The following is a 10,747-nucleotide window of genomic DNA, read 5'->3' on the forward strand; positions in this document are numbered from 1 at the left end:
AATATTATTATGCTTAAATTACAAGTATTGAATAGTTATTACTAATTGAAACGTTCAAAACGCCATGCTTATAATAATTTTATAAAAATAAATTTTAAAGTAATTGCATTTAACTGAAAATTTCAAGTACGAATAGCAAGAATTTTATATTTATGTATCGGCCTGTTATGTTGGCAACTGCGTCTTGAATTTGCGTATAAACATGGCGGCTAAACAGTGTTAGCGGGTGTATAGCTGCTTTGCAAACTCAAATTTGCTGTTTTAACAGTTAAGGTGGGTCAATTTGTCGATTTGACAGTTAATGCATGTTCAGAACTAAACCTTGTATGAGATGATATAGTATGAACACTATAAAGATTATTTACAAAGAAAAAATGCAAAGTAAAATATTTCGCGGCTTTTGCACGCATCTCAGGGGTTCCATTGGATGCGGTATGCGAATTGTTATCTTCCAAAGCATCCCAGCCGTTTATGCGCATATATATGTATTTATTTCAAAACCCTTTCAATCGAATCTGGACGGGAGCCTGTTGGAATCGTAAACTACATTTTTACGCATTTAATTTAAACAAAATTATTAAAGGAAGCGCGTGTGTGCCGGCAACAACCAACACAACACAATGCGACGAGCTAATATTGATTTTTTAGATTTCAAACGATGAGCGTCTTCAACGCCGACGACGATATCTTGAGCAATGATGAACCTGTCAAAAGCGTGGAGATGGAGGATATTTCAGCTACTGAAATGGAGACTGCACCTTGCTCTGACCAGGTAGTAGGAAGCACATCCACAGAGGGTGAGATCCCCCCAGGAAGCGGAGTTCCCAATGAAGGGGGACACCCTTTAGATGGCGCAGGTTCGCCAATTGAGATGGATAGAAACAGTCCAACAGGTATCAATTCATATTATAATGTCTACTAAAAAGAAAACATGAAAAATTGTATGTTTTTCTTCCCTTTAGAAAAAATGGTTGAGGCTCAAGATGAACCCAACGATACAGAAATGGAGACTTCAAATGAAATGGAAGTCTGTCCTCAAGAAAAAGAAGAGGAGTCAGAACAGAAAGAAGCTAACTTTGATGAGCTGATAGCGGAATCTTCTACGCCCACCAATGAACCTGTCGTCATCACAGAACAGAAAGAAGCTAACTTTGATGAGCTGATTGCGGATTCTTCCACACCCATTGATGAACCTGTCGTCATCACGAATGGACCCTCAATCGGAGAAAGTGAAAGCATTGTACCGGCATTGGAAGCGGGAGACAATTCCATGGACACAGACAAGCAACCAGCAGATGATGAAAAAGCTGCACCTGAAATTTTAATGAAAGACTATGTCAAGGAGCTGGTCTTGAACCAGAGTGAGGCTGAACTTCCTATAAAACAAGATGAAGAATTGGTCAATCAAAATGAGATTGAATCTGCTGTAAAAAGTAATGAGGATGAGTCTACAACCAATGATTGCGAGATTGAGTCTGCAGCACACAAAAGTGAAGATGAGTCTGTTGCAAATCCAAATGAAGAGTCTAACCAAATGGGTGTATCGGATGATGTCCAGTGCGTGGATGAAAAAGAGGAGACTGAGAGTACAGGCCGAGCAAGTGCTACATGCTTTGCAACCTTTGACGATGAATCTCGACTGTCTAATGACAAAATCAGTGTTGACAATGTTGAAGATGTAAATATAAATGAAAGCACTGATGTTGAGGTGGAGGGGGAGGAAGCAGCTAATGAACAAGAAGGGGAAGATCCTTTGGAAGCTGGTGGAGTAGTTGACGATTCCAAGAATGATGATGTGGAGGAAGAGATATTAGGGCACATTCCAGTTTCAGGCGAATCAATAGAGAGAGCAAACAAGTCGCTTGAAGAAAACAACACAGACCTGCAAAATTCAGAGGTTGAGAAAATGGAAGAAGATGTTAGTATTGTTGAGAAGAAAAATGATGAACCAAAGGAACCTGAGGAATTGGAACATGAGGAACTTGCAGAACCTGAAACCAGACATTGTCATCAGTGCAATACTGTAAGCATTTTAACTGCTAATATTAGCATTATTTGGCCACTTTTGCAATGTTGTGTGACATCTACAGGTTTTAAAGGAATTTAAGGTTGTGGTTTAACCTTAAAAAATGTCAGTTTCATGCTAATCAGAAATTTCACAGCTGATCTTTGACACTTTAAAGGAGCCACAAGTTATGGACTTGGTTAGCTGGCAAATTAAGTTTAATATTATGGCATATTTGCTCAGCTTTCCATGGAACATTTGTTTATTTTTCATGTTAGATCAGATAAAATTAATTCTTTGAATTCCCACTAAACAATACATTCTTGGAAAATTTAAGAAACACTATCGTAAATGCCGCTACTAAAGTAAACAGTTGGCCTCTTTAGCCTCAAAGCTTTTGCAGTTGTTTGATTATATAATGATTCCATATAAAATTAATGTAAAGTTGAAACTTTATTTCTCATTTTTATCCCTGTCCGAGGACTGGGAAGGGCGCGCACTGAGCACCATCTTATTTTTACCAACTCCTTTAATTCTATGTGAAATGAGAATTGACATGGAGGTGTATAATATTAGTTATTAGATCTCTAATTAGCACATAGTATTTATTGCTCAGCATCATGCAACTATTCGCTTTGTTTTAGGAAAAAGAATGTCTCTTCATATTAAAAACCTCAACAGAGTGCAGCAAGAAATTTTATCTGTGCACCAAGGAGTGCTGCAATGAGTACAAAAATCGGCCTAAAATAAAAGCAATAGGTAAGACAAATGTCATGTTCTGAAACTTGAATGATTTTACATTTTTGTATTCAGCATCAAATAAATTGCAAACAATCAACACTGAAGAACCAGAGAAAGCGCCAGATTTGACAAGACGCTGCTTCAGTTGCCGAAAGGAAATTGACCCGACAAGCTCTGAAAAATTGTCTTGGCAGTCAATGGAGTACTGCAGTGAGGAATGCATAGGTTAGTTTCAATTCCACAGTTATTGATTTCATTACTGACAGCTACTTGTTTTGATTCGCATTAGAATCCTACCAAAATGAACTGGGTGCTTGTTGTGCTAACTGCAAAGGTGATGTTCCTCAAGCTAGCATGGGCAAGTACTGTGTTCGCTTTGGATACAACGCCAGACAGTTCTGCTCAAGCAAGTGTTTGGAAGAGTTTAAAAAAGGACTTAAGGTCTGCAGTTATTGTCAGAGGGATATTTCGGGTGAGAATGAAGGCTTCCTGGCACCTATTGGCGATAAAGGGCAGTTCAAGGTATATACTCTATTATCTTATTTTTCTGTTCAAAATTAATTTGATTCAATAGGACTTCTGCAGCAAGAACTGTATGGATGACTATCATGTAATACTCTGCAATAGACCGAAGCCAGTCATCACTGATAGCTGCGCCGTTTGTAGTGACATGAAGGAGATCACAATTGAAGTGATTCAAAGTGGCGGAGTTCAAAGGCTTTGCTCTGACCCCTGCTTTGCTGCGTTCAAATTCGCCAACAATTTAAAGACCGGTAAGATAACGATAAAATATTATTTGCAAGGATTAACTTGGAAAATCGCAGATGAATGCGAGCTGTGTAAAAGACACTTTGACGCATACATGCCAGGCCGGCAAAGAGTTTACTACAATGATGTCATGCACAATTTCTGCTCGAGAAAGTGCCACAATGTGCACACTTTGTCATCCCGAAGGATAATTTCCTGCGGTTGGTGCAAGGTAGGCTTGTTTTTTTGACACACAAAATAGTTGACAATGTGCATGTGATTAATTTCAGGTTAAAAAGTACAACTTTGATATGATTGAAATGAAGTTTCCATGCCCAGCCCCTCTGTGCTCTTTGAAGTGTCTGCAGTTGTTCAAAGTGTCACAGACTGCTTCAAATTCACAAGTGTAAGTCTTGATTTTCAGAATTAAATATTTTCTTGTGGCTAATGTCGAAGTTTCCTTCCAGAATCAAGTGCGATATGTGCAAGAAACAGAGTCAGGGCTCTTGTCACTTGACCATGTCTGATTCAACAGTTAGAAACTTTTGTTGCTTTGTCTGCTGCATGGACTACCAAAAAATGAGTAATATGACACCCATTATGGACCCAAGAGCAGCTAGCACAATGAACGAATCTGAACCGACGATGCCGATCATAAGCAATGTCACCTCTCTAGCAGTTCCAACTTCAAGAGCATCGCCTGTGGTAAGGATCAGCAAATTTTAATCTACTTGAGCACTAGATTTATGTCACGCAGGAGGTAACTGCTCCAGCAATCAGCACTACAAGTACTGGTATGAGTACTGGTTTGAGTACTGTGTCCTCAACTCCACCTCAACACATCAAGATTGTCCAGCAGACATTTGTCCGACCTCCTCCTTGTAAATCTGTGTCAAACAAAAGCACTTTTTGCAAACCTGCCACCTTGTCCAAGGGAGTTATGAACAAACCTGTGATGGCAGCAAAAGCATGTCAGACAGGTTGGTGCATTGGTTCCTGAACTTGTTCATTGAATTATTTTAAAATATAAATGAATGCATGCAATTAGTGACAACTCAAGCATAAAGCTCTAGACATTGTGCATACATGCAAATATGTGTTATAAATGAAATACTTCATATTTCAGACTTTGAAGAGAACAAAACTCCGGCCCTGATTCCTGTTCCTGTGCCAATATATGTACCCGTTCCTTTGGCAATGTATAGTTTTCCTACTCCAATACCAGTGCCATTCCCACTACCAATCCCAGTGCCCATGTTTATTCCCACTACCAGAAATTCAGCTAAGGGAATTTTCAAGGAAATCAAGGTATGATACCAATAATTTTACTTTCTATGCCTGTCCATTTTTGTTTCTTGCCTCACTTGAAAAAAAATGATCAAAGTCAATTTATAAGATCTAATTTGAAATAGCAAAACTAGGGTGCAACATTGTCCTAATTTTCGGAAATTGTATATTATTTAATCTCTTGATGTCATGCTTAAAATGCCCAAAATTAATCCCTTGTGCGATTGCTCTAGCTAGTGCAAGACGAGAAAAGCATGTAAGAAAATTGCAAGCAATTAAAGTAAGCTATCAGTGTTTAAAAATTACTGTTGTCAGCGTCGGAAATATCGGGACATTTATATCAATCAACTCAAATCAACTATTTGTATTGACCCTCATTTTGGTGGCCTGTCCACTTCTGACTTTTATTTCACCGGATTTTGTCTGTTCAATCAAAATAATGAGACCTTTTTAATTTTCATGTATATTGGATAATAAATATCCTTTATACCTTTCTATGTTCCCTACTAATTCAATCTTTGGAATTATATTATTGCAGAGGATTGCGGATCAAGTCCCTCGAGATCCATTTGAAGCTGAGCTTCTGATGATGGCAGAAATGGTGGCTGATGATAAGAAGGGCAATGTTACCAGTGACAGTGATGATGATGACAGAGGAAATGCTGACATTGGAGCCCCGTCGCCCATGAACGACAGCGATGATGCAGTAGAACCACCCACCCCAGCTCCCACAAGTAAGTGTAGGAACTACAAATAATTTATACTTGATTTCACTCTTAACAAATCTTGGTACAATGTTATTCTGATCATAGAATAACGATAACTGTAAGTGATTAGGGAAGTGTGCTGGCTACGCAAATTGGTGCTCCTCATAATCTTTTTTAATTGCCTTCCTCAGACGAACCACCTGTGACGCCGAGCTTTGGGGGCGAAGACATTTTGCAGATGGCTGTCAACATGGCCATGGAAATGACTGAACCGGCTCCCCCACAGCCTCCATCTCTTGACTTGGAGACTGTTCTAACACCACAACCTGTTGTCCCTATCCAACCGCCACCTCTGTCAAGTATGTTTGTGAATCATTTGATTTTTGAAAGATTATTGTAAGTATTTAAACTTCAGCTTTGAGTGAAGAAAGAAATGAGCCAGTTCAAAGAGGCAGGAAGAGAGGAAGGGGCCGTGGTTCCTCAAACAACAACTGGACGTCTGCCAAACGGACCCGCGCATCCTCCAGAGAACTGTCTCACCACCAAGAAATTATTCCTCATGATACAACGCACCATGATCGTTCTCTGGTGGACAGTGATAATGAACCTACCATAGAACCAGACCCTGATTTGCAACTCAAGGTTAACATAAATCAGTTTCTTCTCGTATTGACAATGTGTTTTTATTGTTGCATCTCTTATATTAACCAGTATTGTTGTTGGATTTGCAGTTCTCTTACGGTGTGTTGGCTTTCCGGAAATGGATAAAGGAGAAGAATTCTGAATTGTCGTTGTCTGGGAAAGCTGCTAAGCTCTTCAAAACTGACATTTTGCAGCTGTCCACAGAGGAGTTAAATTTCACCTTGTGCATGTTTGTGAAGGAAGTGCGCAAGCCTGACAGAGATGAATATGCCCCTGATATCATTTTCTATCTTTGCCTTGGTATGGTTTGGTAGAACTTTTAACGAATGTGTGATCAACGCTATTTTTCACAGGCATTCAACTTTACCTCTACCGCAATGGACGTGTAGACAACATTTTCACTGATGCATTTTACGAGAAATTTACTGACTGCCTTAACCAAGTTAGCTCTAAGTTTGTGACCCGCCTGAATGATAGAAGTACGTTTTCAAAACTACCACATGGTATCAGTAGTGCAATTGAGAGAAAATGCTCATCATATTGTATTTTGTTATGATTTGGCTGACTTTTTAACTCCCTTTTTTAGACTTGCTTACTCGAGTTGAGGAGGAGCATCTTTGGGAGAGTCAGCAACTTGGGGCTCACTCTCCTCATGTGTTGCTGTTTACATTGATGTATTTCAACACTAAGTACTTCTACTTGACTGAAGTTGAGGACCACATGAGGCTTTCATTTACTCATGTTATGAAGCACTGGAAGAGGAACAATACTCAGCCGGGGAAATCCGGACCGAGTAGAAACGTGTTGCTACGATATTATCCACCTCAATCTGTGTTGGGTAACTAATTAATTCTAAAACTTATGCACTTGAAGTAAAATTTGTATGTCTGCAGATGCTGATGAGCGAAAAAAGAAGGTTTATGAGCAACAAGAAAATGAAATCAATCCTTTGAGGTGCCCTGTGAAGCTCTATGAGTTTTATGTTTCCAAATGGTAAGCACTCAACCATTACAATAACTATGTATTTGTTATTAACCTGAAGCTTCTTAAGCCCTGAGAGTGTGAGAGGAAGAAATGATGTGTTTTACCTGCTGCCAGAGAGATCTTGTGTACCTGATAGTCCTGTCTGGTACTCGACAATGTCCATGCCCAAGGAAGCGGTCAGCAGAATGCTCAACCGCATCAGAATGGTTAGGGAAATACTATGCATTTTGCACAGTTTGGAATATCATTGAAGAAAACTGTTTTGTATAAAATCTACTACTTGCTTAAAATAAGATAATTTTAAAATCTCCATGTATCTGAAGTAAAAGTGGTGTTTTTTTCACTCTTCCTTATATAGTAAGTGACAGATGAACAACAAAATGTTCTAACTACTTAACAGATTGTGAGATACTTCCTATTGATTCAGCGGGTGAAGAGAGTTGAAAATACATTAAAGTTGAATTCTAAATAACAAAATTGAAAACCATGCGTTCTAGAAACGTAAAAATGTTTCATTGGGTTAATACGAATAATATAATTTTCTCGCAATGTAAAAATCTCTTTTAGAATCAAACGAAATTTGGAGTTTTCCCGCTGCAGAATTGCTGTAGAGCGACACCACAAGGGCTTAAGTAGAATTAATTGAGGTTCGATTCAATAACAATCATGGCCGCCGTAAAGAATATCAGGCTCCTTCCGAACTCCCTGAAATTAATTAGGATTATTCCATCTCTGTGCGTGAGAAATGCGTCCTCAAACTCAAGTGACACTGCTACTCACACTGGACAGGTATGCTTAAAATAATTTTAAAACGTGTGACGTATGAGACAAAATGAAAAATTCAAGTAAATTGCACACCAGTTTGTTCAAATGAGCGCAACAAATTTTCATTGCTTATATTATTATGGAACTTTGAAATTGAGTAATATACATAAAATATTGTTGATTAAATTAACGTATATAATATGTATTTTGGGATGCGATTATCAATAACTTATGTGTATGTATGATGCCCAATTCGAAATTTGGAATGTGTCGTTTTGCCTTCCAAATCAAATCCATAATGCAATATACCTATTTATGTATCAATGCACAACTCTCTTGCTCTTGTTAATTAAATTTCTTTTACTTTAAGCAATGGGACAGCGATGACTACAGGTTGGCCAGATTTATTGAAACCCCAAAACAAGTCAACACAAAGTTTGCTGTTGATTTGATCAACAAAGCAACACCAATTTCCCAGAAAAAGAGGATTGTTTCCTGTGATGGAGGTGGTGGACCCACTGGACATCCTAAAGTCTACATCAATTTGGTATGTGCAGTTTAAAAAACTCAATTGTTCTTATTTACACACATATAATATTATTAAACAATGAACTATTATGTACAGGCCTTTATTTACACCTGATTCAGGATAATGGCTATTGTGAACGTGTCCCAAGAGTAAATATTTAACGCGGCATAATATAAATGATTTGTTTTAGGATAAACCTGGGAACCACTCCTGTGGGTACTGTGGGCTACGCTTCTTCAAGGATGGGAGTCATCACTAAGTAGTCAAGGCACTACTTAGTTTGTTGTAAAAATGTTACAGTTTAGGAAATAAAATATCTGTTTGATGCAACACCAGCATTTATTTATTAACTATCACTAATTTTCCCGAACACTTGAACAGTCACTCACAATCAGTCCCAGCTTTCTCTGCAACGCAAGAAATCCAGTCTCTCTTCTATAGTGACGTTGGGCTGGGATTTGCCTCTCCGGATCTCAAATTTAACCCGTTCAGGGTCCTTTGGTGGATGCGCTTTTTGATACAATTCTTCTTGTGCCTGTATGTGAGATGAAAAGATGCGAATTAAGCTGACGCTAACTGCATGTGCTCAACATGCCTGTTACATCAAATTTATCCCATGGATCTATGGTGGACTCACGCTTTCCGCTTAATCTACACTTCTCAGTTTGATGGGAAGAATCAATGTTAATGCACTATCCTGGCTATCCTACCGAGAAGTGTGAGTTGTTTGAAAAGTGTGAGTCCTTTGTATAATGCTAAAATCACAAAAATCGTTCACTCACACTTCTTGTTTCCTCTAAAATAACATGGAGCGCTCTGCTCAGTTGGGAAGTGGGAGTGTTATCGAGAGTTGTGATTTTTACATCGGATTTCCATTGCAAAAATTATTTTAACGATCTAACTGTCAAATTTTGAAACCTAGCCACTTGGTCAACTTACATGAGAAAAACTGTTGGCAACTAAATTTGGTGCGAATAGGAAATAGGACCCAGCCCCTATCTACACCCGACGTGGCTGTGTCCTAAAGCCTACGATTAAAACACTTATTTAGTTGCCAAAAGATTGCAAAATATTGTAGATAACCTAAGTAGTGTGTGCTTACAAATGTCAAGTATGGGTGCCTGAGGTAAAACAAGTTTTCCTCTTCAACTCTCAGTTTTTGACGCATATTTTCTTTCTCTAGTGGAGTGACTTCCCTGATGAATCTTTGCTTTCTGAAATGAAAGAGAAAATTTATTTGTAGCGGACGTTTTGTCCGTTATATTATTAAGAGTTAAAGATATTCTTGTGGAAAAACGAGCAAACCATTCTAGAGATCTCAGCCGCGAGTTTTAAGGCGGCGGCCGGCGGGACCGGCTCAGCCGAATTTTTTGCCCGGCGGCAGTCAATTTTCACCGGTGGCTGGCGCGGCAGACAATATTTTAAACGCGAAGTTTGATAGTGATTAACGGCCCAGAGGGCCGGAAGACATTTTTTCTCCTGCAATTTTAATTTTTGACCCTTTTCCACCGGCGGCTGGCGCAGCTTACAATAGCCAAATTCACGGCGGCTGCCCTAGTGACCCAAAATTTGCGTAGCACGGCTGGCTGAGACTAGCCGAAACCTCTACTCTAAACAATTCATTTCTCGAGTGTGTTATGATGCATCATACTAACCCTCTCCAGATATGCCCACGCGGCATTCTTTTAAAACTCTCAAGGACCAAATTTAGCCGCATGACGGGAAAAAAGCTATAACTAGTTTTATCAGAGCCTCTGAAAATATCGGGGTTTCAATCGCAGGCGCAGGGGGAATAATTGATAATTGATAATCAAAACATGCGACTACGGAACGCGAAACAACAACATGAGCTCAAGTTTTCAGATCATCTGGCATCTGGCATGACAACTTGGGAGGGGGGAGTACCGGGTGGGTTGGGTTTTTCTTTAACTAATGCGGTGGATGCGCCGAGACGCCACTATGCTAGCAGGCAGCAGCGGTGATAACACGAACGTAAAGAGGAATGAAGTAGCCAGAGTGGGCGTAAGGAGAGTAAAGTTCACTTTATAGACCCGTTGCGTTCGTAAAAAGCCCCTATTTTTATGATACCATGCAAAAGTTACGGATAATTGAGGCTTAATTAACCCCCGTGCCACTCGGCCTTTGGGACCCCAAGGAACCCTTCGCGAAAATGAATTTTTGAGCTGACGTGACAAACCACGCATGCGTCAAGCCGTGTTTTGTAGCAAAGCAGCGCGACGACCAATCAGATTCGCCAGCTCTCCAGGCCCCCTAGCGAGCAACACTCTAGAGAGAGGATTTCTTTGCCCGAGACGACTACTCTAGCACTACAGCGTAAGT

General features: G+C 39.5%; 2 protein-coding genes and 1 long non-coding RNA gene across 4 annotated transcripts; 2 read left to right on the plus strand and 1 right to left on the minus strand.

The window, feature by feature from the left end:
• The first annotated feature begins 182 nt into the window (after positions 1 to 182).
• Positions 183 to 7,441, plus strand: woc (without children). Of its 2 annotated transcripts, none has more exons than XM_065485909.1 (20): positions 183 to 273; positions 649 to 893; positions 963 to 2,023; positions 2,650 to 2,764; positions 2,819 to 2,971; positions 3,036 to 3,268; positions 3,321 to 3,519; positions 3,571 to 3,725; positions 3,784 to 3,899; positions 3,961 to 4,198; positions 4,251 to 4,473; positions 4,620 to 4,801; positions 5,319 to 5,514; positions 5,679 to 5,846; positions 5,903 to 6,129; positions 6,219 to 6,429; positions 6,483 to 6,632; positions 6,716 to 6,967; positions 7,023 to 7,122; positions 7,181 to 7,441. In XM_065485909.1, the coding sequence occupies exons 2-20, from the start codon at positions 659 to 661 to the stop codon at positions 7,362 to 7,364; spliced, it is 4,398 nt and encodes a 1,465-aa protein (XP_065341981.1). In that variant the 5' UTR covers positions 183 to 273; positions 649 to 658; the 3' UTR covers positions 7,365 to 7,441. The 2 variants fall into 2 exon arrangements, with proteins under 2 accessions (XP_065341981.1, XP_065341991.1); XM_065485919.1 differs by having other exon boundaries at positions 6,483 to 6,608.
• Positions 7,442 to 7,746: 305 nt separating this feature from the next.
• ND-13A (NADH dehydrogenase (ubiquinone) 13 kDa A subunit) lies at positions 7,747 to 8,737 on the plus strand. Its single transcript, XM_065496849.1, has 3 exons — positions 7,747 to 7,902; positions 8,249 to 8,425; positions 8,598 to 8,737. The coding sequence occupies exons 1-3, from the start codon at positions 7,780 to 7,782 to the stop codon at positions 8,664 to 8,666; spliced, it is 369 nt and encodes a 122-aa protein (XP_065352921.1). The 5' UTR covers positions 7,747 to 7,779; the 3' UTR covers positions 8,667 to 8,737.
• Positions 8,738 to 8,914: 177 nt separating this feature from the next.
• On the minus strand, positions 8,915 to 10,056 carry LOC135947876 (uncharacterized). The gene is made up of 3 exons (XR_010575733.1): positions 9,713 to 10,056; positions 9,510 to 9,621; positions 8,915 to 8,942 (listed from the first exon to the last, which is right to left on the minus strand). It is a non-coding gene; the product is annotated as an uncharacterized LOC135947876 (long non-coding RNA).
• Between the last annotated feature and the right edge of the window lie 691 nt (positions 10,057 to 10,747).

This window comes from Cloeon dipterum, chromosome 1, assembly GCF_949628265.1.
Source record: "Cloeon dipterum chromosome 1, ieCloDipt1.1, whole genome shotgun sequence".
Taxonomy (NCBI): domain Eukaryota; kingdom Metazoa; phylum Arthropoda; class Insecta; order Ephemeroptera; family Baetidae; genus Cloeon; species Cloeon dipterum.